The following is a 26866-nucleotide window of genomic DNA, read 5'->3' on the forward strand; positions in this document are numbered from 1 at the left end:
GAAACTATCAAGCCGAGATCCAATGGGCGGCATCAAAGAGATTCCGCAGAACTCATCGTAATCTCCTCCCATAAGGAACTCCACATGTGGAATACCCTCAGTATGAGCAGCAGTGAGCGTCATCTGCCTACCTGCTCGCATGTCCTCAGGAGGGGAATAAGGGACAGAACGGCAGCCTCTTATCTGAATGTCCACTCTCTCGCCCAAATAATATCGCAGCAGGATAGGGTGCGACAGGACCACCCTCCGCCGAGACAAGGCATCTGACCACTGGAAATCAGGATCGGCCTGAATCCAGCTCTGTAGACGGGCAGTCATTGGCCCCACTTCAGCCTATAAAAAATGCAAATATGTTAATAAATCCTTTTTATTTAACATATCTAAGAATAACTAAGCAAATACCTGCTCTAGAGGACAAGTATCAAAAAAGGTTCTCAGCTCCTTCAGCGATTTCTTGCACCGAACGGTATGAAGGTTTGATTTGTACCATCTCCAAGCCAAAGGCACCAGCCCTGATCCGAGATCAGTCTGAAGCAGCTCTGGGCGAGTGTAAGGAAAGTACTCAAATGCCCAAGTCTGCGAAACAAAAAAAAGAGAATCAGTGAAAAAGAAAATCAAGACGAACAGAGAAACACAGAAAAGAAGAATGTTCTTTACATTACCTCCCAAAAATAGTAGGTCCCGCTGAGTTTGCAGTGACCTCGACTCAGATCGCACATATCGTCGTACATGCGGCTCAGAATAGCACCGGCCCAGTCATACTCCTCCACATGGGCCAGATTTTCCAAACTCTTCAAGATAGAAGGGTTAAACTTCTCTTTCCTGTTGGACCAGAAGGTCGAAGCAAACAGCAGCAATAAGGTGAATCGAGCCACCTGAGTAGCCGTCAGCTCTCCCCGCCTGTATCTAGCATAGATGTCAGGGGCCTGGAGGGATAACCAGCGTCTTGAAATGCTCAAAGCAGGGGTAGTAGAGCCTGACTCGACAATCCGTGGCAGGTCTATGCCAATCAGCTCCACCATCCAGTCGGGGGAGATCTCAGTCCTCCAATCATCATATAGCTCAATCGGTCGAATGCCGAAAGGGATCCCGGAGATCACCGAGAAGTCCGCAGGGGTCAGTGTCAACTCGCCCCAAGAGAAGTGGAAAGTATTGGTGGTGTCCCACCATCTCTCGGCCAAGGCACACAATAACTCCTTGTGGTTGCTCCGACCCATGTTAAGATGTCTCAGATAGCCCAAATAAGACGGACGGATAATCGCGCCAACCTGGTTGTTTTGATCAAATATTTCGAGCGAAACTTCAGCCACAGAACTCTCACCCACATCCAATTTAATACGGGAGTCCTAAAAGGTAAAGCAACCTAAGCGTTACTCCTCAGTTCCTTACTAAGGGTAATGTCTTAGTTCTACCCTAGCATGCATACTAATAAAAACAGTAAGCACAGGAAAATTTTTTTAAAATTCACAATAATGGGCCACAGAGGCCCACAAATCACAATTTGGCATAAGGCCCAAAAATTCACAATTCAGCTTAAGGCCAAAAATTCACAATTCGGCCTAAGGCCCAGAATTCACAATTTGACCTAAGGCCCAAAATTCACCATTTGGCTTAAGGCCCAAATAATAAATAATATGCAAACAAAAGTCAAAAGGGAGCCTACCTGGGCGAAAATGCCGGTCATGGAGGCGTGAGTATCAGCGTCTACCATAAGATCGACCTCGTCGAGAGAAATCCCCAGAGACTCGAGAAAATCCTCATCACTACTGTAGGTTGGGGAAGTCATGATGAGGAAGTTGAGAGAATTTGACTTTTGGTTTTGGAGAGTTTAGAATGAACGAAATGGAGAATTTCCAGTTATTTATAAGCAAATAGCCAAAAGGCGGGTCTTCTGGATGCGTCCGATTTTCGCCTCCAAAATTTGCGTTTCAGACAACCACCGACTCCCATAAATCATTTTTATGGTTGCCAGTGGGGGGCAACTGTGAATACCCAAATTTTGAGGCTCAAAGAACCAGTTTTCCAGGACTACAAATAGTCTGGCCGGACCAAAGGCCATTTTGGAAGTTCACCGAAAGTATGCCAATATGGTACTTGAAACGTCCGAAAAATCACGAGGATCACAGAATTGGTCCCGAAATATTTTTTGGAGGTCCGGAACCCCCGGAAAAGCCTCCGGAACGATAAATTAGCAAGACCACCAGGCACGGCGACTCGGGCCGCCGGCCCCGGCGACTCGGGCCGCCGAACCAATCCGTTTTGCCTATAAATTGGCCCCGAGGCCCTCAGTTTTACTCACTCAGTCTGTGTTGACGGATGCTCCTTCTCCCCTACGCTCCTTGCGATTCTTTACTGCTTTTCTGTTTTTATTTAGCTTTATTGCTTTCTAGCTTTGATAATTGGTCACTAAAATCAAATTAATTAATATTCCCTTAACGAGGAGCTTAACCTGGAGTTAAGAAGTGGCCGTCGATTAAATCAGGTACATGAACTAAACTCTGCCTATTTAATTTTAGCACTTCATGCATGCTTCTCTTCTACTCCTAATAACTCTACAACTGCATAAATGCATCCATGTCATCATTAGGCAAATAAATTGCCTCAAGTAAATAAATTTAAGCTAAATGTCCGGTTAATTAATAATCGTGGTATTAAAGCCTAAATCTGACAATATTGGCTTAAAATACCTAGTTAATTAAATGGCTATGGTATAATTGCCTTTATTTCGAACAGTCCAGCTTAAGTCTAATTAATCAATAATTGAGACTAAAAAGCCTTAATTAAACACGTGTTTGTCTTGGCAATACATTGCCTACATTGCAATTCAAATAATCACTTTTGGCAAACAAATTGCCTATAAGTGAGATTAATCTTTTTCTTAGCAACAAATCGCTTAAAGCACCATTTTTTGGCTAAAAGCCTTCAAACAATTGCTTTTGGCAAATAAATTGCCTCAAGGCAATCAATTTTGGCAACAATCGCCCAATCATCAACTTTTGGCAATAAATTGCCTAAATCAACTTATTTTGGCTAAAAGCCTAAATCAATCATTTTGGCGACAATCGCCTAAATCACATCAATTTTTGGCAACAATTGCCTAAATTAATCTTTTTGGCTAAAAACCATTAAAATCAACATTTTTGGCATCAAATGCCTAAAAATCAATCAATTCTTTGGCAAAATGCCTAAATAAAATGCACAAAGCATACACACACTCATGCATAAAGCATCCCCATTCAAAGCCCTCTAAAAGAGGCCTATCGAACTACGTTGACTTTGATCTTCCATTCAAACGGAAGTACGTAGGCACGTCAGGGATTTAACCTTGAGCGGCAAGTCAAAAATCACATAAGCATTTTTTAATTGGTCCAAGTTACATTAATCGCCTTGCAAAGCATTCACTCATGGTTAGTTCATCAACATGACATAGTCTCGGGATCCACCTCGGGTTCGAAGACCATGCCTTAACATTGGGATAATTAATCTATTAATTAGGTTAATTAAAATTGGAGTCACTTAGGGTTTTTTCCTAGTTTACCCTGAAATAATTAAACAAGGTGGCGACTCACACACTCACGTGCATTTCTGCCTTTAGTCATATGCATAACATGCATTTGGCATTTGGGGAGGGGTTCACACATGAACAGCTTTGTTCTCCATCTTCTATAGTAATCGGAGAAGCTTTCATCCTTCCCCTGCTTTAAGCTTTCCAGATCACGAAGACTAAACTCATCGCTTTCATCTGTCTTGAAGTGCTTAAGAAAAGTAGTCTGAAGCTTGACCCAATCTCTTTGTGTTTCCATCTCCAAACCGTCATACCATCTCCTATAGCTCTTGTGCAGTGTCTGAGGAAATGCCCGTAACACATCCTCCTCATCATATCGGTTCATCTGAGCAACACGAATGAACTCGGACAAATGGGATCTCGGGTCATTATCTCCTTCAAATAGGGTATGTTTGAAGGTCTTGGAAGAAGTAGAGTTTGTGGGCTTCAAGACATATTCAGCCACGTGGAAATTGGTGACTTGGTCCTTTTCCTTTGCAACAGACATTTTCTCTACCTTATCTTTCAGCTCCGCTAACTGCTTAACTAGATCATTCTCAATTGGAGCAGCATTACCAGCAGAGGCTTGGTTACCCGAGGTGGGTTCTGGAGTCTCCCTTTCCTCAACTATAGGCTGATTACTTGAAGCAGGAGGAACCTGATTCTGTGCCCTCTCTTAGGCAAGAGCAGCGGCTATTATCTCAGTAATAGCCCTTAGCTGGGCCGAGGAAAAGCCAGTATCATTCACATTACCGTCAGCCATCTCAACCAGATCTGAATCAGAAATCGAATCCGACGAACTTGAACGAACCACAGGACTAACCGGATCAGGCTCGAGGATTGGGGACACTCTGACCAAACGTTGACCAGGGCGTCGGTGCCAAGCTCTCGAAGTGATTTCCTGGGATGGATCAATTCTGACTGATAGATAAAAGGACCTGAGTTAAAGTAGGTTCTACATGTATGCATGAAGAATAGAAGCACATAGGATGAGGAATGCAGATCTAATGTGCTAATAACCGATATGGAAATAAGATCTCGGTTTCAACGACTGGACCCAAAATTCGGTATGAATAACATGGCTTAATTTACTTCTTACTCAAACATTTCTGGCATTATCTGTCGTCGACCGTCCCTTTTGGATTTTACGGTCGGCTATTTTCTCTCAAGTCCCTAATTAGTGCCTTGGAATGAAAGAATTTCCAAGCGGGATACTTTTTGTTATCTTTTTTTTTTTATTTTTGTATCCTTACTTTTTGCCTTGGAACAGATGGTCCCAAGCAGGATCTTACTTTGATTAGTTACAAATTGTGTAATCTCACGCTTACTTTCAGATAATGCGAGAAATGTGAAAATACAAAGGAATCGCAACCCCCTTATAACTCCCTTTTCTTTTGGGTATTAATTCACTATAAATGATTGCATTATGTTATTCAAAACGAATTTGAGGTACAGTCTTAAAATCAAGGTCAAATGTCCATACCGAAAACTAGCTCTTATTAGTGCATGGCTGAAACGAAAAGTATTACGTGATGCATGAATGCACAGCAGATGAGCAATTTATAACATACAGGGGAATGAGAGTTGGGAAAATGCATGCCTTCCAACCTTATCTCTCCCACACAAGAGTTCCGTTGGTATAAATTCCGACATCTGTTTCCTAGGATTTGGTCTAATCTCGACAACCAGCAGGGGGTTTTGAGATTGATGATATAAACTCTCGAAAATGAATACGGCAGAACAATAGCAAACAGAATCAGGTGTTTCTTAGGGGAAGTGACTAAGGCTTTTGACTACATGCATGGGCTTTAGTCCATTAGGCTTACAAAGTTCGGGTCCCGCAAACAGGATTTAGGCTTTTACATGGGCTTACTCCTTTTCATGCACCGTTTAACGTGCTAGGCTTGCGGTTGGTAAAATTGCTAATTCTCAGGTGGATGTGCCTAAAACGCAAGGTTTAGGCTGGATCCACCTTCAAAGTTAACAATGATACCAAGGGATAATGTGGGTAGAAAGTGGTGAGAAGAGAGAAATGCAGTATTGATGTAAGAATCTTAGAAGAATAAAAGAAAGCAAATAAACAAACACGGACGATTAAAGAATTTTCCGACGGCTTTCTAACCAATTTATTTACAATTTTAGAAAACATAGGTTTAGAGTTAATTCCTAATTGCAACTATCTAGTTATTAAAAATAACCGGGGATTAGTGGTTGCTTCCCCAGCAAAGTCGCCAATCTGTTTTCGCACCGCCCCCGAGCGATCCAAAAAACATTCGCTTTTAAGTTTTTGGATTTGGAAAAAAGCGATTTTTATTTATGAACAAGTGGTGACAAAACCTGTTTGGATACGATGTCGATAAACGGTCTTACAAAACATTTTGAGTCGCCACCCATTATTTCGGCAATGGGACCGTTTCCAATTTTATAAAAATGACTCCATTTAAACCCAATTTTATTTAAGGCCAAAATTATTTAAAAACTGGTCAGGCGCACCAAGGCGATTCTGGGTAAGGGAATTGGGTACGTCGACCCGTTGGAAGCCGACGCCCGGAAAAATCGGCCACTTTTAACCTATGATTTATAATTCATTTTAGAAAAGCCAAATTATTTATTTACTTAAACCCAACCCGAATGAATCGAACTAAGTTCTTATGTGGAAAATCAATTAATCGTCCCATTCAAATTCAATTAAATTCAATCATTGCATCCATAATCATTTAAATCATCCACACAAAAGCAATTATAACAAATAAATAAAAGACCCGCTCTTGCCTTATGGTTAAAGGCGGGCCACAAACCGAACCTAAAAGTATATTCTACCCGATTAAAAATTTTAGCCCGAAAATCAAAGACCCAAAATCATGCATAATTACATTTTAATATCCTAAACTTAATTAAATTGCAATCTACCCACAATTGGTTGTCTTCGGATTTATTAAAAGAATTAAATTTTATTTTTTGTACAAAAATTATTTTTAAAAAAAAAAAAACAAAAATCGTTTCTGGAACCCTAGAACAGTCGCGTCACGCAGCTGTTCTTGAAAGAACAGTTGTGTGACGAATCTAATAATCGCGTGACTTAACTGTTCTTAAGACTCCAGATCCATCAAACGTATAATTTAAATCCGCAATTAAAATAGAATATTAAAAATAAAAATGAAATCATGAATATGAACAGTTCCGTCACGCAACCTCCAAATCCGTGATGGATCTGATAGCTGCGTGACACAACTAATCTAGGTAAAGAAATAATATTTTGGACATGAACAGTTCCGTCACGCAACTGCCAGGTCCGTGACGGATCTACTGGCTGCGTGACGCGATTGCTCTGGTCCGTGCTTACTTTTCAAACAACTTATTTATGTCTTTCTTTTATTTAAACATGCTTTAATAAGATCTAAAAACAACCAAGAGTGGACAGAATACCGTTTAACTAAGATTAAACTACTAAAGCAATAATAAAATAAATAACAATGAATAAATAACTAAAAAATACAAAGGAAAGTTTAAGGGAATTACCTAACCCTTAGACCTGGATTTTCTTTTTCTATAGCAAAACGTGTAACATGCAATAAACGATTCTTTAATCACCTATAGTAAAGTATAATTCAACCTCTCGGTATAGAATTACTCTATTTATTATATGTATCTCTACATACAACAAATGCCTTACTTTGTCAAATATTAAACCTAGTTCTTATTCTTTGATTATTTCAATAAGATAGACTTAACTTTGACAAACCAAGTTAAAGATTCACATGCAAATCCAACTAAATGAATTCTATCTCTTTGATCTTTACTAAATTATTTCTTTCTGAGAATATAATTAAGTAAACTTGATTAAACAAAGATCAAAAGATAACTTAAAGAACTTTTATTGAATGAAACCAAATAATATTGTTGCTTTGCATAGAAAAGTAATGAAGAACAACATACAAAAAGTCTTTAATAAAATAAGAGAAGGATATAAGAATCAAATTTAAGCCTCCGGAGGGCGTCACACCTCGAGGAACTCTTTGATGTTCTTTGCACAAACAATAATAAGTGACTCTCGTCAACTTATTTCTAAGTACTACTTTACTTTTCTACTATATTCTAATACTGGTTTTTTCTTCTATCTTCTTCTCTTTTTTTCTGAGTTTTCTAAGTGTGTTCCTCTTCATTTGGATTGCAATTTATAGAAGAGGAGGAGGGTGTTGGTTATGATGGTGATTGGTTAGCCAAAAGGTGATTCAGATGATTTCTGTTGGGAAAAGATCCGACCTGTTCATGGAAGGACATGATTTTCTGGTGAAAAGGTAGCAGTTTACGTCTCCTGGAAACGCGATTCACGCTCGCGAGTTTAAAGGTCCCACTCGCGATCTTTATTTATGATCTTTCTGCCTCTTCTGGAGTGCTTCTCGCGTTCGCGCATTTTAATGTTGCACTCGCGAATTCTACTTGATGTCATCTGGACCTTCTGCCATATAGATCGCACTCGCGTATTTTTAGATCGCGCTCGCGAATATTCATCTCTTCCTATGCAGCGCGACTTCATTTGCTTTCACGAATTTGCTTGGCAGGAATTCTCTTTTCCATACTTAGTCAAATTTTGATCCTCTTTCTTCATAAAAGCAAGCATTTCCAATCCTTTGCTCAAATTTATTCCTAAAAACAACTTTAAACCAAGAACAACACAAGAAAACGTAAAATGTATAAAAAACAAACATGCAATCATGCAAATCATGCGATTATAACTTAACAAATTTGCCCGCTTTGCGAGGCCATCAGTTTTTCATCTCTTTCTCAACTGTCCATTTTCTTAGGGAGTGTTGGAATCAAGAATTAATTGTTGCTTTGGACGTATATGACTTGTAGCAAATTTCGATTATTGGGGACTGGTTTTATATGTTCATTATGTATGACATTGTTGATTTGTAGATTATCTGTCGAGTGCTTTGGGTAATCTGGCAATATAGGAATATTGTGGTCTGGAAGGGTATATCTCAACCAACAATCATTTTGTTACATGCCGCTTCTCAGTGGTTCTATTCATGGCAACTAGCTCAAGTAAGGTTAAACATAACTTTCCCTATCAGTTTAGGTTCAACTATATGGAAGCGTCCTCCTTTAGGTTTTTATTAAATGCAACACTGACGCTGCACTTCATGCTTCTTCTCCAATTATAGGTGCTAGTTAGATCTTAAAAGATAATTTGAGAGTGGTGGTTACAGTTTGTCAGCTAGCAATTTATGGTGTTTACTGATATGGATCCATTGGTGCTTCCTAGTGGGCTTGGATGTGTTCTTATCCCTTGTTGCTTGTTTTGGTCTAATTAATATGTAAGGGATATGGGCTCATAGTGTTTATTTAAGTTGTTTTGGGTTGGTTTTATGATGCATGCAATCTGCCCAATATCAAGTTGTTTGTTTTGGGCTGGAAATGACTTTATTTTGTGTTTTAGAGTTAAGCCCATGTGTTTTGGCCCTAGGGCAGCCTAGTTAGATGCTCTTCTTTAGGGTTATGTTTGTTCAAGGCATATAAATAGCCTCCTTAAGATGTAAAACGAGATTTTTGGCATAATTTGAATCAAAGGCAGAATTGTTCATGCTCTTGTATGTTCTTCTTAATTAGAGTGATTGTGAGAATTTGCTATCCTCTAATTGCATCAAGAATTAAGGTAAACTTATCAATTCATTTGTGGCGTTTATCTTGTTCTTTGCTCAATTATTGGTGTTACCGTTTCATTATAAACGTGGGGTGCCATAGAGCGTTTTAATCTCGATTATTGGTGTTTTCGTTTCATTATAAACGTGGGGTGCCATAGAGGCGAACTTATAATCTCATTCCTTTGATTTTCCGATCTCGATCCGCGTCATTTGGTATCAGAGCCAAATCAAAGTTTTGGGGTAAGTTCTGTTATCTTAGTTAGGAATTTGAGTTTTCTTGTTGTTGGATTCATTATTGTTTATCTTCGTGTTTTCTTTTCATTCTAAGATCTACACATTATCTCTTTAGATCTTGTTGGATCTAGACATTATCTCTTTAGATCTTGTTGGATCTAGACAATTTCTCTTTAGATCTTGTTGGATTTAGATAATTTCTCTTAAGTCTTCTTGAATCTAGTTTTCTCTTTGTATCTTCTTATTGTTTGCATCATTTTCTAGTTACCCTTTTGACTAATTCAAGATCTATCTTTGATTATTCTTGTTGTTTGCTTGTTTCTTGATAAAAAAAAAAAAAAGATCCAGACATTGCAGCCTTAGATCTTATTAATTAGATCTTACAACACACAAAAAAAAAAAGGTCATTATTAAAGAAAGATAAGTCAGAAATTGTTAAGGTCATTACCTACTTAAGTTGAATTGGTAGACACAAAATTGTTGGACAACCTACATACTAAGTCAATATCTACCTAGATTGAAATTGGAAGACACAATTGCTGGACAACCTAAAGGCATTTTGACTTGATTTGGGAATTTATTGATAGTCTACCTTACATTCAATTGAAGGATATCATATTTTGACTTGATTTGGGATCTTGTTGGACAATCTAAATATTAAGTCATTACCTACCTAAATTGAAATTGGGAGACACAAACCATCCACTTATACCTTGTTAAGGCCTTACCCTACCTAAATTGGGTCACATTTGTGGGTTAAGTGAGGATACAAGTCAAGCACGCTGTGCTACAGTAACTTGCTACAGTAACTTGCTACAGGAACTCAGAAGCATCCGTGCTACAGTACCTTTTAAAAAAAATTTTTTTTGGGGTTTTCTTTGTTTGCTTGCATTGTTTGGGTAGAAGTAAATTAGGTCCATATTTGGTTTGCTTGTAGTGAACTAAATTCATACATTATATCCAGAATTTGTCTTTTAAATTCTAGTTTGTTTATTCTTGTTTTGAGCTTTCTTTTGCCTCTATTACATTATTAAGGTGTATTTGTTTGTTCACTACACTCTAAATTAATATAATCAAGTAGTACATCATCTTGTCCTTGTACTACCATCCATTATCGTTTTGAGTCTTCTTTCTAGAGTTTGTGCTTACTTTTATTGTTAAGATTTATTTCCTTGATTCTAAAACATGCTTTCGAATTGGTTGGTTAATCTACGATTCCGAAGTACAATTGGAGGAATTGCAAGGAGTGATTGAGGAGTGTAAACAAGTGAGGGAGTGCTTTATCACTAATTCAAATGTTTTTGTGATTTCTATTTTGAACACTAACCATGAGTGCAGGCACATTTGGAGATAATAGTGGGGAGGGAAGTCAAATGGAGGATCCCCAGTTGAAACTTGTAATGGAGTCAATCCTAGGACTGTTTAGAACTTTCAACAATTCCATCCAAGATATGAGAAAGGAGTTGCAGGAGTTTAAAGCTGCCCAATGCTCTAATACAACAAGAGTTCGACCTAGTACTACAACAACTAGATTTCAAACTCATGAAGAGAAGAAGGTCGATCATCCTGATCATTACTTTAGGGATTTGAACAATAAGTTAGGAAGGGTGCAAGAAAGGAAAAATGTGGATTACCTCAATAGGTATTCATTCACAAAGGATGGGTGGATGACCATTCCAAGATCATTTTCCTCAAAAGAAGTGGATGAAGACCAATATGGAAAACAAAAGATGAGTTTTGAGGCTGTCAATAAAGAAAAGGAGTGCAAAAATAAAACGAGTGAAAATATATTGAGTGTAAATAAAAAGAAAAAGAAAAGAATGTGAGTTTGATAGCTAGGACAAGTGAGGATAAACATGCTTTGTACAACACTCAGCCTATACTTGTACCTTTGTGCAAAGAAGATTATTTTATCACTAATGATCTTAACCCATCCTTGCCAAGTGTGTTTGTTGATCTTTTGCAGGACTTTGAACATGTGGTTCCAGAAGAGATTGCCCAATCTTCATGTAAGGGTGAAAAGGTGGTTCTTGCACCATTGACACCTCAAGAAGTGAATATTGATCAGAAAAAGTTGCTTGAGAGAGAGAAAGAGGAGTTCACTGATGTCTTTCTTGAAGAGTTGCCTAGTGGATTGCCACCTTTGAGAGGGATAGAACATCAAATCGATTTCATTCTTGGCTCCACCATTCCAAATCAACCAGTCAATAGAAGCAATCCAATGGAGACAAAGGTGTTGCAAAGGCATATTCAGGTTGTAGCAAACAATGGAGTTCAATACGGTCTAAAAAGGAGAAGAAGAGTAAAGAAAAGGGCATGGATTCTAAGGAGAAGTGGACTGATCCTAGCAAACAAAAGGATACCTCAACTTTTAACTAAGATTCGAGGACGAATCTTTTTGAGGAAAGGGGGAATGATATGGATCCATTGGTGCTTCCTAGTGGGCTTGGATGTGTTCTTATCCCTTGTTGCTTGTTTTGGTCTAATTAATATGTAAGGGATATGGGCTCCTAGTGTTTATTTAAGTTGTTTTGGGTTGGTTTTATGATGCATGCAATCTGCCCAATATCAAGTTGTTTGTTTTGGGCTGGAAATGACTTTATTTTGTGTTTTAGAGTTAAGCCCATGTGTTTTGGCCCTAGGGTAGCCTAGTTAGATGCTCTTCTTTAGGGTTATGTTTGTTTAAGGCATATAAATAGCCTCCTTAAGATGTAAAATGAGATTTTTGGCATAATTTGAATCAAAGGCAGAATTGTTCATGCTCTTGCATGTTATTCTTAATTAGAGTGATTGTGAGAATTTGCTATCCTCTAATTGCATTAAGAATTAAAGTAAACTTATCAATTCATTTGTGGCATTTATCTTGTTCTTTGCTCGATTATTGGTGTTACCGTTTCATTATAAACGTGCGGTGCCATAGAGCGTTTTAATCTCGATTATTGGTGTTTTCGTTTCATTATAAACGTGGGGTGCCATAGAGGCGAACTTACATCTCATTCTTTGATCTCGATCCGCGTCATCTACAATCCGCAGGTGGCTGAGGCTTTGTCATTTCGAGAAGTCTTAAGCTAGGTAAAGGGTAAGGAACTTCACCATATTATTTTCAAGATTGATTCCCTAGTCCTTTTTCCAGGCTGTTAATAAAAGACAAGAGGTCTCCTTTTATTTTAGCTAAGTTATTACTAATTGTAAATTGGCATTAAACGAACTTATTGACTGTATATCTCGTTTGCTAAAAAGTCAACGAATAGCGTTGCACATTTACTTAGGGGTGAGCATTCGGCCAATTTGGTCAAATTGAGTAATATTTTTAACCGAATAAATTAACTGAAATTTTTTTGACGTAACCGAATTATTTTTTTTAGCAAACTTAACTGAATCATTTTAGCCAAATTAATTTTGATCATTAACCAAACCGAAATTAAAGAAAATGAAAACTTAATTAATTGATCGAATTTAATCGAAATTTATAATTAATCGACTTAACTGAAATAAAAATTAACCGAAGTTATTAATCATTACTTAATCAAAATAAAAACTAAAATATTTTCAGTTTTTAATTTATTATTTACTTACACTTTGTTTGGGAGAGAGGATTATATGGGAGGAACGAAAACGAGGATGAAAAATAGCAAGAGAAAATTACTTTCACCTGTTTGGGAAAGCTATGGAAAATATTAATGGAAGAAAATAAGTTGTATTTTTCACCCGAGCCCACTTAAAGGTAATCTCTTCGAATCAGAGAGCAAATAAACTATTTTGCAGAGAAATTTTCATTGTTCAATGAAATTACAATAATACCATAACTTGATTACTACATATCCTTTACCAAATTTAAGTAATTACTGTGGATTCTTTCTCAAATTCAATTTATAATTGCAGATCATTTTTATTAAACTAAAAGAGTTACTATATAAACAAAAATTAAAATCTCCTTTCACCTTCACCCATTATTCCTTTTCCTCTATAAATAACAATAAACAAATAAATAAAATATTACTAAAAAAAAGACCGGCAAATTTCAATTGATAGCATCACATGAATTTTTTAAGGCTTTGCCGTGAAGGGAGAGATGAGAATGGAACAATTACAACCAGTGGTGAAAAAGTGGGGATGATGTTATTTATAGTTTCTTGAATGATCTGAGAAAATATTGATTAAGATTTGTCATAAAGTTGTGACTGAGAGGGTATATATTTGCAGGAGAAGAGAAATGATTTGCAAAAAAAGTGAGAGATGAGAGGAAGACTTATTATGGTTGAGAAAGGTAACTAACAAAGAGAAGAGATCTTTAGCTTGTGAGAAAGATAAAAATATATAACATTATCTGTTTAACTATAATGAAGGATAACATGTCAAAAAAAAAAAAAAAAAAAACTATAATGAAGGATAAATTGATAAATTTTTCAATACTAACATTTTCTTTCCTCCCTTATATTTTTCTCCCAACCAAACATTGAGGGGAAATAACGAAGGAAATAAAATAATATAATTCTCTTTTATTTTCCTTTATTATTTTCCTTCCTCCTTTATTTTCTTTCATCCCTTTCCAAACATACTGTTAATAAAAAGACGTAGTTTTGAAAATCGATTAATTTAATTAATTCAGTCAAATTAATTTTTAACTGTACTTTTAACGGATTACCGAAATTTTAATTTTCTTTAACTAAATTTTAATCGAATATTTATTCATTGAATCAAATTGGCCGAATTATTCGTATTAATTGAATTGATCGAATTTGTCGAACGGAATGCTCATCCTTATATTTACTTTCAATTCATGTCTATTCCGCGTGGATCTTCAATCTTCGGGAGTAGAATACTGCCCCTGATGCTGTTTTTGTTGATTCTAGTTAGTACAAGTTCTATTATTACCTGCGAAGGAAAAAAAAAAAAAAAAACCTAAAAGGTACCTAACAAAAATAACCATAACCCTTATAAAGAAATGCAGTAAAAAAACGAAAATCAATTTCCTGAAAAGGACATCAACCTCGTAACTCATAAATAGCTACAAAAAGAGCAAACCAGGCATCGATCGAGCAGTCCCCTGCCACCGTCAAGTGCTAAATCAAAATAACCCTAACGGCTAACACCCTCTCAAATTCCAGAATAGCTTTTTCCAAGTTAAAACTTATCTTTTGGTTTAAATCTTGTTATATTCTCTCTCCTCACATTGAATCTATCCGACGTTTTCCCTCTCCCTCTTTCTTCGAAAACCCTGAACCATAGCCCTCTTGAAATCCCTAGTTGAACCATTTTGATACCTTGTCAGTCGTCACTCATTGCGAGTTGGTGTTCCCTGTAAACTGACATATAAGGCTTGGGGCAAATCAAAGATACAGTAGGCTCAAACAAACACAAGTATTTATCTGTTCAACATCAACTATGGGCAAAAACGTAGTCTCTGATGAAGAAGGTAACGAATGAAACTCCCTTTCATGCATATAACCCTAAATTTCTTACTTTTCACCTTAGGAATGAATGCCGTCTAATTTTCACATACTTTTATCCTCTTGTTTATTTTTCAGATGAGGTCGAGCTTGAAGACGAGGAGAGAGAACCTGTAGACGCTGATGCGATTGACGATGGTGAAGATGATGAGGAGGACGGTATGAGATAAATTTGAAATTTTTTTTTTTCGATTTATATGCTGAACTTTGATTTCGCTGATTCTTAATGGGCGGATAGACTGTTGACTCGATTATGGTTTTAGACTTAGTTTCTGTTTGTTTCCATGGAAAATTACTTGACTGACTGTAAGGTTTATTCAGCACGGGTGAGATTGGCATAGGAGAAAAAATAATTTCAAGTTTTTAAGTATTTTAGATTGGAAGGTTACTTAACTACTTAGAGTAATCGTTTTGGTCTCCTGTTTATGATACTCATGACATTCGAGGGTGGAAACTTTTTGATTTTTTTATCTATGTTTTTTATCTTAGGATAAGTCTCATGGCCTTCGTTTTTTTTTCATCCTCTAGCTTTGCTCCCCTGAAGTACTGGCCATTATTTGTTAAATTGTGCTTTTTTTCTCTGCTCTGGTAGTGGAACTCACATTTTTCCCCCTTGTCTACTGGAGGTTCTTCAGTTTGTTTCTTTTGGCCTATGTAATATAATTGTTGTTTGTGCAGAAGAAGGACAGGACGAATATGAAAAGGATGATTTTATAGTTGATGATGTTGAAGAGGAAGAAGTAGATGAAGAAGAAGAGAGGGCTGACAGTGATGAAGAAAGGCACAAGAAAAGGAAGAAAAAGAAAAAAAGGTTGGTAACTTGATAGACTATTCATTTGTGGAAAATTGTGACTTTAGAGCAAGGAAAATGAAGTATTTGTTTATTTATTTTTGATGTGTGTGCTTGGGAAGGTTTTTGGTAGTAGCTATTGCAAGTCACATGACATTAAACATGTGTTATTCTGGTTCTAAATGATGCTTATTTCAACATTCCCAGAGAGTCTGAGGATGTCCTCGATGAAGATGATTATGAACTCCTTCGAGACAATAATGCTTTCCACCACCGACCGAAGGTTTGGACATGTCACTTCCTTCTCTCTCTGATATTGCTACTTAGTTTATTGCTTCTTCTAGTAATTCGCTTCTCCCTCTGTTTGAAATTTGTTTCAGGATAGTAAAAAGTTCAAGAGGTTAAAAAAGGCTCAAAGAGATTCTGATGAAGAGCGCTTCGGGCTTTCTGATGAGGAGTTTGATGGAAGTGGTAAAAGTGGGCGTACTGCTGAGGAGAAACTTAAGCGCAGCTTGTTTGGTGATGATGAAGGTATGTATTGTTGAGAAGTGGTAGGACAAATATAACACTAATCGATTTTGTATAACTTCTTTGCTGTGTTTCTCATTGATTTTGTATAACTAGAGGATTTTGTTTACATAAGTAATTTGTCGTTTCTAATTATGCTTACATGTGCACCTTAACTAAGCTGACTAAAATACTCAATCTAAAGCCCATGGACTAACATGCAAAATAGAGGCAGTTAAATCTCTGCAGAAAAAGAAAAAAAAAAATCAAGAACGTATGACCTTTTTAATATTTTATATAGACGTTATTGGTATATATTGCAAACTTTTAACAAAATATTACTTAACTCAATTACATTAAAAAATTGCACTTTAACTAATCTAAGCTTATATTTCTAAACAAAAACCTTATTACTCCAAACTCTTCCTTGAGATTTTTGTTGTGGATTTGAAGTCCTTTTTCATTTTGGAGCATTCTTGGAGCACATCTCTCCAGCTCTTAATTTTTTTAGGAGTACATCTCTCCTAAATTTTGGATATCTTGGAGTTCTTCTCTCTATGATTCTTGTTTTGATTATTTGGTGAACATTTCACCATTTTTGCCTTCTCACCAGCTACCTTTTGCTTTTCAAAACAAATATTCTTCTTGATCTCGTGCCGTATTTGCTTTGTTTTCTTCTTTAACTCTACAAGTCTTTCCAATATGCCCAAATCTCGTAAATCTATGGCATTGTAGCTTTCCCTTGTGCCAGCAATCTTTTTCTTCATGTCTGATTTTCTTCCAAAGTCCACAAGGTGGACACTTTTCTAGCAGCTGCTTTCTTGCTTTCCTTTGATGATAACTTTTTGAAATTGACCTTTGCTTGTAAAGAACTTTTTAGCAGAAATATGGGTTTGAGATCCAATTTTTTTACGGAGTTTGTAGAGATCCGATAACTTCATTGGCAGGAAGCTTACCTCTCTTTTTGATTCCTCAATTAGTGCAACTTTTGACTCAACGTTAGGCAAACTTATCAGTACTTCCATAAATTTTCATTTGATCCACCACTGCGAGGAGCTTTGAACTCTCACAGCCTCCCATTCTTTCATTTTAGCATCTCATACTCTTCTCAAATTTAACAATTTAACAGGCTTTACCTTTTCCTAGCCTTGAAAGTCCTTGAAAAATACCCGAGCTGATTATGTTGTTGCCTCCATTATCCTTGCAAAAATGGAACCATCTATTACTGAATGAAGAAATGAGATAGCTTGGAAATTTTTGGTTGATTCTTTTGTGCGGCTCTAGCATATTCTGTGAGTGGTGTTGATTCATTGCCCTACTCTGTTGTCTCCCATAGATCATAGGCCATAAGAAAAGTTTCATATTCGAAGACCAAAAGTTGTAGTTCTTGCCATTGAATATTGGACGCGCTGGAAGTGAAGCAGTAGCTGCCGTTTGTTGGTTTTCTGTAATGAAACTATTGAGAAAAACTAAAGAAAAATGGAGAATGTTATTGAAAGTATTTTTGGTTTTGGATAAAAAAGAACTGATTGATACTCTTTTTTTTTTTATTTTTTTTATTTTAAAACAGTCCCTTAAGATCAAGGGAGCTTTGATACATGCTAATAAATTGTGGGGCAGAGATAACACTAATACAGCATAAGCACAAAAACAGAGATTCTGGAATTTGAACCTCTTAGGCCGTGTTCCTCATTGAATTTAATATATATGGAGATATAACTAGAGCTTTTTTTTTGCAGAAGTAGATTATGGTCTTCCTAGCCGTTCTTATGCTCTGCACATTAACTAAGCACCACCCAGATGGCTAAAACGCTCCATCTAAATCTCATACCTGTCACCTAACCACACTAACATGCAAAATATGGAAGTTATTGACGAAATACAATTAAATTACATAAGCATTAAACTTTACTAACTAGCTTATATTTCTGGACAAAATCTCGTTACTCCATTATATGTCTTGCTTTTGTTATTCAGTACTATTACTTTGTAGATTTAGTTTGTGGAAAAGTAATTATTATGATATCAGGAGTACCTCTTGAGGATATTGCTGAAGAGGAGCAGGCAGAAGAGGAAGAGGATGGAGACATTGGCGAGGAGGATGAAATGGCAGACTTTATTGTGGATGAAGAAGTTGATGAGAATGGAGCTCCAATGAGGTAGGATTTCTGAGGCCAATTTGCATGTTCTGGTCTATTCTACATAGGAAGTGTATTAATTAATGTCCTTATTATTTAGACGGAAAAAACTCAAGAGAAAGAAATCTAGGCAGGCACCAGGAGTTACATCTTCTGCTATACAGGAAGCTCAGGAACTATTTGGTGATGTTGATGACTTCTTACTCCGACGCAAACAAGAGTTAGAATCTAGTGAATGGAAGGAAACTAGATTGGATAGGGAATTTGAACCAACTGTTCTCTCGGAGAAATATATGACTGAGAAAGATGAGCAAATTCGGGTGACTGATATTCCAGAAAGAATGCAGGTTTTCCAACATTTCTATTTCTGGAAATATATACTTCTATCTTAGCTTTCTTTTCCTTTGGGTGTTTTTGTGTTGCATCAGTTGCCTTTCATTTTGTAGATCTCTGAGGAGAGCACTGGTCCTCCTCCAACAGATGATGACAGTATATCAGATGAGAGCAACTGGATATATAATCAGCTTGCTAGTGGTATGTTACCTTTCTTTCGCCAAAGAAGAGCCGAGTTGAGTGAAGAAGAGCAGGATGATGGTCCTTTAAACAGGGACGACATTAGCCGATTTTTAGAGTTGCACCATGTGCAGAAGTTAGACGTAAGTACTTAAAGATTCATGCATTGGCAAACTTCTTGGTTTTTGAATAATTTTTATCTTATTCTGTTATTGTTTTGTTCTGTCGTTCAGGTTCCATTCATTGCTATGTATCGGAAGGAGGAGTGTTCAAGTCTGCTGAAAGATCCTGAGCCACAAGATGGTGATGATGAGAACCATGACAAATCTGACTGCAATTCTATGCTGAAGTGGCACAAGGTAATGAATTTGCAATTGCCTGGCAACTTGTTATATTCTACATGATGAAAGCTTGCTCTTTTTCCCTTTTTTTTTTTTTTGAAAGGGAAAGGAAAAAAGGGGGGGGGGGTGGTGTTTCAATATGAAGCTTGCATGTTAAGAAATCGAAGGGAAGTTATAGGATCTAACAGCTAATGTGCTTCTATATAGGTGCTTTGGGGAATTCAGGACTTGGATAAAAAGTGGTTACTTCTTCAAAAACGAAAGACTGCTCTCTATTCTTACTATAATAAACGATTTGAAGAAGAATCCCGTCGGATATATGATGAGACGAGACTCAATTTAAATCAACAACTTTTTGATTCAATTCTTAAGTCTCTCAAGGCTGCAGAGTCGGAAAGAGAGATTGATGATGTTGATGCAAAGTTTAACTTGCATTTCCCTCCTGGTGAGGTGGGTGTTGATGAAGGACAGTATAAGAGGCCCAAGAGGAAATCACTATATAGTGTCTGTAGTAAGGCTGGACTATGGGAAGTTGCAAACAAGTTTGGGTGCAGTGCTGAGCAACTTGGAATGTCTTTGTCCTTAGAAAAGATTGTGAGTTTGCCTAGTCTATAGTTGTTGTTGTGCCTTATGGAGATTTAATAATTTTAATGCGCTTTATGGAGATTTAATAATTTTGTTGTTGCATGTTATTGTAGGGGTACATATGGGAAAATGCTAAGGAAACACCAGAGGAGATTGCATCGAACTTTACATGTGCAATGTTTGAAACTCCCCAAGCAGTTCTTAAAGGGGCTAGACACATGGTATGAATTTATGTTCTTGTTGTCTGTATCTGCTACAGCTAAAAGATTGTCTGCATGGTGCTTGTTCACAAGATCATGGTGATGCTTTTTTTCGTTGTTTACATTTTGTTGTTTATGTTTTGTTTTTTAGGCTGCGGTTGAGATAAGTTGTGAGCCAAGTATTAGGAAATATGTTCGCGCTATGTATATGGAAAATGCTGTGGTATCCACAACCCCAACTCCAGATGGAAATGCTGCAATAGATTCTTTTCATCAATTTGCAGGTGTGAAGTGGTTACGTGAAAAGCCAATGAACAAATTTGAGGATGCTCAATGGCTTCTAATCCAAAAGGCTGAAGAGGAGAAGCTTCTTCAAGTAACATTTAAGCTTCCTGAAAAATATATGAATAAATTGATTGGTGAATTTGATGAGCATTATCTCAGTGATGGTGTTAGTAAATCTGCTCAGCTCTGGAACGAGCAGAGGACATTGATACTGAAGGATGCACTGCAAATTTTTTTGTTACCTTCAATGGAGAAAGAAGCAAGATCCTTATTGACAAGTAGAGCAAAAAACTGGTTGATTTGGGAATACGGGAAGGTTTTGTGGAATAAAGTTTCTGTGAGTCCATATCAACGGAAAGAAACTGATGTTTCTCCAGATGATGAAGCTGCACCACGGGTCATGGCATGCTGTTGGGGCCCTGGGAAGCCAGCCACGACTTTTGTTATGTTAGATTCGTCAGGGGAGGTACTAGATGTACTTTACGCTGGGTCTCTTTCCTCGAGATCTCAAAACATCAATGACCAGCAACAGAAGAAAAGGGACCAGCAACTTGTTTTGAAGTTCATGACGGATCACCAACCGCATGTAGTTGTTCTAGGAGCTGTGAACTTGTCTTGTGTAAAGCTGAGGGATGATATTTACGAGGTAACAATTGTGAAACTCATTCTTGACTAATTCAAACTCAATTCTCTGATTACTACGTTTTGCTCTTTGAGATGCCATGAATTGTGATGATAATGGAATTTCATCGCTTCAGCTTGTCCTTTCAAAACCATTCCATTCATCCTTAAAATACCTGAAAACAGTAATTAATTCTAGATGATATGCCTTAAGTAACTCCATTTATTTATTTAGAACATTTGCTTCTCAATAGTATCTATCAATACTTTCAAAGTTATAAGAGGAATTACTTGATTTCCTTTTCCTATATGGCATAATACATATTTTCTATATTTCGGTCGTCCATTTTTCTAATGTTATTTCTGGAACTTGAATGCGGCTAGCGCATTTTTATCTTTAGTCATGTGACGTGGTGATGCCTGATAGAGCTAGACTGCTAGTGATTTTGTTGGCATTGTTGATTCTGCTAATTTGCTGGTATGATTTATTCAGTTTGCAATTATATTTCTTTGAGAGCCATCTTATATTGAAATTCTAGGTCATTAAAGAGCTTTAGTTTTTAGCTCTATGGTCTATGGGTCTCTTACAAAGCTTTTTTTATTTTGTACATGTAGTTTGTATTTTAACAAAGATTCTTGTTTTGCTCATTCTTTCTTGTACTAATTTATTGTAGTCCGCCTTAATCAGATTATCTTTAAGATGGTGGAGGAAAATCCTAGAGATGTTGGACATGAGATGGATGAATTAAGCATTGTATATGGTGATGAGTCTCTATCACGCCTTTATGAAAATTCTCGGATTTCTTCCGACCAACTAGCTGGGCAGCCAGGTAAAATTCTATGTCCCCCCCCCCGGCGGAAAAAAAAAAAAAAAACTAATATAAGTGGAAGTGCCTTTTAATTGTGTCCATGGTGGCATTGACTTACACAATGCTCTTTTTTGAACTGGGCCTTGTCATGTTTATTAGGCATTGTTAGGCGGGCTGCTGCTCTTGGCCGTTATCTACAGAATCCATTGGCAATGGTTGCAACCCTTTGTGGACCAGCAAGGGAGATTTTGTCTTGGAAGCTCAGCCCCTTGGAGAACTTTCTTACTCCTGATGAGAAATATGCAATGGTTGAACAGGTTATGGTAGATGTCACAAATCAGGTGGGCCTTGACATTAATATGGCTACCAGCCATGAATGGTTATTTGCCCCTTTACAATTCATTTCTGGGCTGGGGCCTAGAAAGGCAGCATCCTTGCAGAGGTCTCTGGTGAGGGCTGGAGCAATTTTCACTCGAAAAGACTTTGTGACGGTCCATGGACTTGGTAAAAAGGTGTTTGTAAATGCAGTTGGCTTTTTACGTGTCCGGCGTAGTGGGTTGGCTGCTAGCAGTAGCCAATTCATTGATTTGTTAGATGATACAAGAATACATCCAGAATCTTATGGTCTGGCTCAAGAGATGGCTAAAGATGTTTATGAAATGGATAATGGTGACGCAAATGATGATGATGAGGCGCTGGAAATGGCAATAGAGCATGTTAGAGACCGACCTAGTTTATTGAAAACAATCGATCTTAATGTGTATCTCAAAGATAAGAAGCGCGAGAACAAGAAGGAGACTTTCAAGGATATAAAAGGGGAGTTGATACATGGTTTTCAGGACTGGCGTAAACCGTATAAAGAACCTAGTCAAGATGAGGAGTTCTATATGATTTCTGGTGAAACTGAGGATACGCTTGCTGAAGGAAGAATAGTTCAGGCCACTGTCCGCAGGGTGCAAGGTCTAAGGGCAACATGTGCACTGGAATCTGGACTGACTGGAATGCTTTCAAGGGAAGACTATGCAGATGATTGGAGAGACATATCTGAGCTGTCTGATAGGCTGCATGAAGGTGACATACTCACCTGCAAGATCAAATCCATTCAAAAGAATAGATATCAGGTGTTCCTAGTTTGTAGAGACAGTGAGATGAGGAATGACAGGTATCAGCAAATCCGAAACCTTGATCCATATTATCGTGAAGATCGCAGTACTATTCAAAGTGAGCAAGAAAAGGCTCGTAAAGAGAAGGAGCTTGCGAAGAAACACTTCAAGCCAAGGATGATAGTTCATCCTCGCTTCCAGAATATAACAGCTGATGAAGCAATGGAGGTATCTTGCTGACACTTCATGCTTGCTAAATTTAGTTGTAGTTTTGGTAGATTGAATTAAATTTGAATTTTTTTCTCTGGTTAGGATTCCAGAATTTCATAAAGACCACCTTGCACAAATTTAGTTGAGCCCCAAAAATGTTGATTTTATTCTTGGCAGTTTAGTTCCTCACTCTTCATGCTTTATACTATGGTGGTGCTCTATAATTTTACTCCACAGGGCAAGACATTTTTGCATCCTATCTACTGAATAAAAGAAAAGTTCAACTAAATACTCTTTTCAGAAGAATTTTAGGTGCTTTTTGTTTATATACTTGAACTTGTTTCCAACCATGACACAGTAAATGATGAGCTGATGAAATACCAGATGTTATGGACTTCTAGTTACACAATATCAGGCTTGAGTTAGAGATTTCTGTTCGATATATATTTATATAGTTCTCAAGCCCTCTGTTGAGTAATGACAATGAGAAGCAAAAGCTGACTGGATCAATATACTAATGTTGACAACTCTCTTCGAGCTCATCATCAAATCCTTTTCCTTAACCAGTTTTTTTTTAAATAATTTTCCATTACAGGTATGAACTTCAGCTTTGAGCTTGCGTTTTTCACACTGATATTTTAGGAAGCAGATTGCTGCTCTTAAATCCGTAATTTTAGTTGAACCTCTTATTAGAATGTGATGAAAGTCTAAGACTGTTCTGATTTATGAATTTTCGAATTGCTTATGATGTAACATTTTGGATGTGGGTCTTGCATGAACTTGTGTATTTAAATTGTCCCAATGATTTTTGGCAAGTGGTTTGTTTTTCGCATTTCTTTTATTAATGATTGTTTAGTTTCATAAAAATCCATTGAAAAATTTCTTAATTGCATATGACTCAACTGATTGCCAAGTCGCTTTTCCAATTCAAATTGTCAACAGATCTTATCTGACAAGGATCCTGGGGAAAGTATCATTCGTCCTAGTTCTCGTGGGCCATCATATTTAACTCTGACTCTTAAAGTTTATGATGGAGTTTATGCACACAAGGACATATCTGAAGGTGGAAAGGAACACAAGGATATTACAAGTTTACTTCGAATTGGAAAGACACTGAAAATTGGGGATGACACTTTTGAGGATTTGGATGAGGTTAGTGTCTATTATGGTTTGTTATTCCACAGCTCTTCAAGTTGAGAGCTTGGGGCAATTTATCTTTTTTATCCTAGATTATTTTAAGCGATCCCAGAATCTAAATTGATATATTTATGTTTACTGCCTTGTAAAATGTAGGTAATGGACCGTTATGTTGATCCCTTGGTGTCTCATCTAAAGGCAATGCTAAGTTATCGCAAGTTCAGAACTGGAACCAAAGCAGAAGTTGATGAGCAACTAAGGGTTGAGAAATCGGATTATCCTACAAGAATAGTTTATTCTTTCGGAATTTCTCACGAACATCCAGGAACATTCATTCTGACATATATTAGGAGCACAAATCCACATCATGAATATGTTGGTCTATATCCTAAGGGATTCAAGTTTCGGAAGAGGATGTTTGAGGACATTGATCGGCTTGTGGCATATTTTCAGAGGCACATTGATGATCCTGTGCATGAATCGACACCATCCATTAGATCAGTTGCTGCCATGGTACCAATGCGAAGCCCTGCTACTGGGGGCTCTTCAGGGTCATCCATGGGTAGTGGCTGGGGTGGTTCCACAAATGACGGTGGATGGAGAAGCCAGTCTTTTGATAGAGATCGTTCTTCTGGCCCTGGTTCCAGGACAGGTAATAGCTTTTGAGATCTCTCACTTTTGTTCTGGTTCCTGAAAACACCTTAATCCGGACTCCATAGTTCAAACATGAACGCACAAAGTGTTCCAGTTTAGTTGAATGAAAACCAAAATATCCTTTTTGTTCTGGAAATCACGGTACAATTTGAAACTTAATGGCCTTGGCCTTAGGTTGGCTGGTGCTTGCATGTGGTTTTCTTTTCTTTATTTCCATTCAAGATTTGTAGCTCTCATTAGGTCGCTAAGCAATTTTAAGTCCATCCCCCTCATGCAAGCTGTCACAAGGTTTCTGGATTAAGTGCTAATTTTATCTATCAAAATATTGCAACTTACCGTTGGCTGTTTGATTTTATAGGTCGGAATGATTATAGAAATGGAGGTAGTAGAGATAGTCATCAGAGTGGGTTACCAAGGCCATACGGTGGGAGAGGACATGGTCGAGGCTCTTATAACAACAGAGGAAATGACAGGCAGGATTCTGGTTATGACAATAATTCCAGATGGGATTCTTCTGCTAAGGATGGTGATCCAGGTTGGGGCAGTTTCCCTGGTGCTAAAGTCCAGAACTCACCTGGCAAGGAAGCCTTTCCTGGTGGCTGGGGAAGTGGTGGCACTGACACTGGGAATTCTGGATGGGGTTCTGGCTTCAAGAGAGGTTCGTCTGGGGGTGGGGGTGGGGGTGGGGGTGGGGGTGGGGGTGGTAGTGGTAGTGGTGGTGGAGGTGGAGGTTGGTGAAGGGCTTCTTTCTTCTGGAAGCTGGTAATTAGTAGAAGTAATTAATTGCTGACAGGAAAATGTGAGCTGCTCTTGCGATTTGGGCTTGTTTGTGTCTGATGTCGAAGGGTCATGTAATGAGAATATAATTGTACTAACCATCTATTTTACTGTGCTGTGTAGCGAACGCATTTGTACTAACCATCATTGACCAATGGATTCCGCACCTTTTGCATTGATATAATAATATTCCTAATGCCGTGTACCTGAAATAAAAATTTATTTATATTGTAGCACTTGAAAGGGCAAGTTACTTGGAAAATTCTTTTAATTTTATCACTCTATATGTCAGTAAAATAATTTTACCGTTAGAGCATCGTCAGTTAAAATTAATTTTAAGAATAACTCAATTTCATTTTTCTTCGCTATTCACCAACTACCAAGCCCATCTCTCTTTGGTCTCTTTCTTTAATACCTATGGTGTTCTAGGTTGAGGTCACTTGGTTGCCTACCAGCAATTAACAGTTCATCCATTCGATTAGAGCAAAGCGAAGTTTGTACGGATTTTGAAAATAATATTTCATTTTTTTAACATTCTATGATATGATTAGCAGCGTAAAATTTCTTGATACGACCAACAAGCAAGAATCTGTGGATCTATAATCTTAACATGACTAACTGGAGACAAACATCCTATAACATCTATAATATTTGATAAAAGAAGAATAACAAAATAAAATTATAGTCAACAAACGTATTTGAGATAAAAAAAATAAAAAAAGACCACATATTTTGAGTCCTACACTTCTTGGGTTTTGCCTATTATGCCTTATTTATCGACTTTAAGCTTTCTACTTTAAAAAGTTCGTCCTTTTTTAATTAAGAGTTAGAAAGTGAATACCATACACGTTAAATGCGTGTAAATTAGTGAATTTAAGTTGAATAGGATCCTTAGGAGAGATATCTCTCTCTCTCTCTCAACCTAAAACTAGACATATCAATTACTATTAGAAAAGGAAAAAAAAAAGAAAAGAAAAGAAATCAAGTACAACAAAAGCAAACGAAAAGAACAGAAGAAAGCTTTAACTGTGAATTTTGCTTGCCTTCAGAAGAGGAGTAGGAATTGAAGGAAACACTAAATGATATAATTGGAGAAGGGAAGAAAGTTAAGTTGGAATAGAAGGCATGCGTTATCAACTTTATTAGTTATTTGATGGTAGGGTTATTTTACAATGGAAGTAAATCTAATCACCTCTAATTCATTTCGGATGCTCACCTTTTGCTAAAATAATCATAGTTAATACCTAATTACTAAAATAAAATTCTCACATTTTCGTTTATTCTTGAGTTAATAAAAATACATCAACTATATAACTTTTC

The 26866-nt window shown here is 37.2% G+C and overlaps 1 protein-coding gene across 1 annotated transcript; it reads left to right on the forward strand.

Annotated features, from left to right (window-relative positions):
• The first annotated feature begins 14440 nt into the window (after positions 1-14440).
• Positions 14441-25782, forward strand: GTB1 (global transcription factor group B1). The gene is made up of 17 exons (XM_037640884.2): positions 14441-14842; positions 14955-15035; positions 15555-15687; positions 15874-15949; positions 16047-16197; positions 18203-18332; positions 18412-18658; positions 18758-18967; positions 19058-19183; positions 19373-19759; positions 19864-19971; positions 20102-20881; positions 21545-21686; positions 21825-22996; positions 23921-24130; positions 24272-24767; positions 25128-25782. Exons 1-17 carry the CDS (start codon positions 14812-14814, stop codon positions 25505-25507), a joined length of 4860 nt encoding a protein of 1619 aa, XP_037496812.2. The 5' UTR covers positions 14441-14811; the 3' UTR covers positions 25508-25782.
• The last annotated feature ends 1084 nt before the right edge of the window (positions 25783-26866 follow it).

The sequence above is a fragment of the Jatropha curcas genome, chromosome 6, assembly GCF_041381405.1.
Source record: "Jatropha curcas cultivar XTBG-Jc1 chromosome 6, XTBG_Jcur_1.0, whole genome shotgun sequence".
Taxonomy (NCBI): domain Eukaryota; kingdom Viridiplantae; phylum Streptophyta; class Magnoliopsida; order Malpighiales; family Euphorbiaceae; genus Jatropha; species Jatropha curcas.

Coding starts and splice junctions, on each gene's coding strand:
- GTB1 (XM_037640884.2), top strand. CDS start 14,812: ATGGGCAAAAACGTAGTCTCTGATGAAGAAG. Junction 18,968..19,057: donor ACCATGTGCAGAAGTTAGAC/GTAAGTACTTAA, acceptor TCTGTCGTTCAG/GTTCCATTCATTGCTATGTA. Junction 24,131..24,271: donor CTTTTGAGGATTTGGATGAG/GTTAGTGTCTAT, acceptor TGTAAAATGTAG/GTAATGGACCGTTATGTTGA.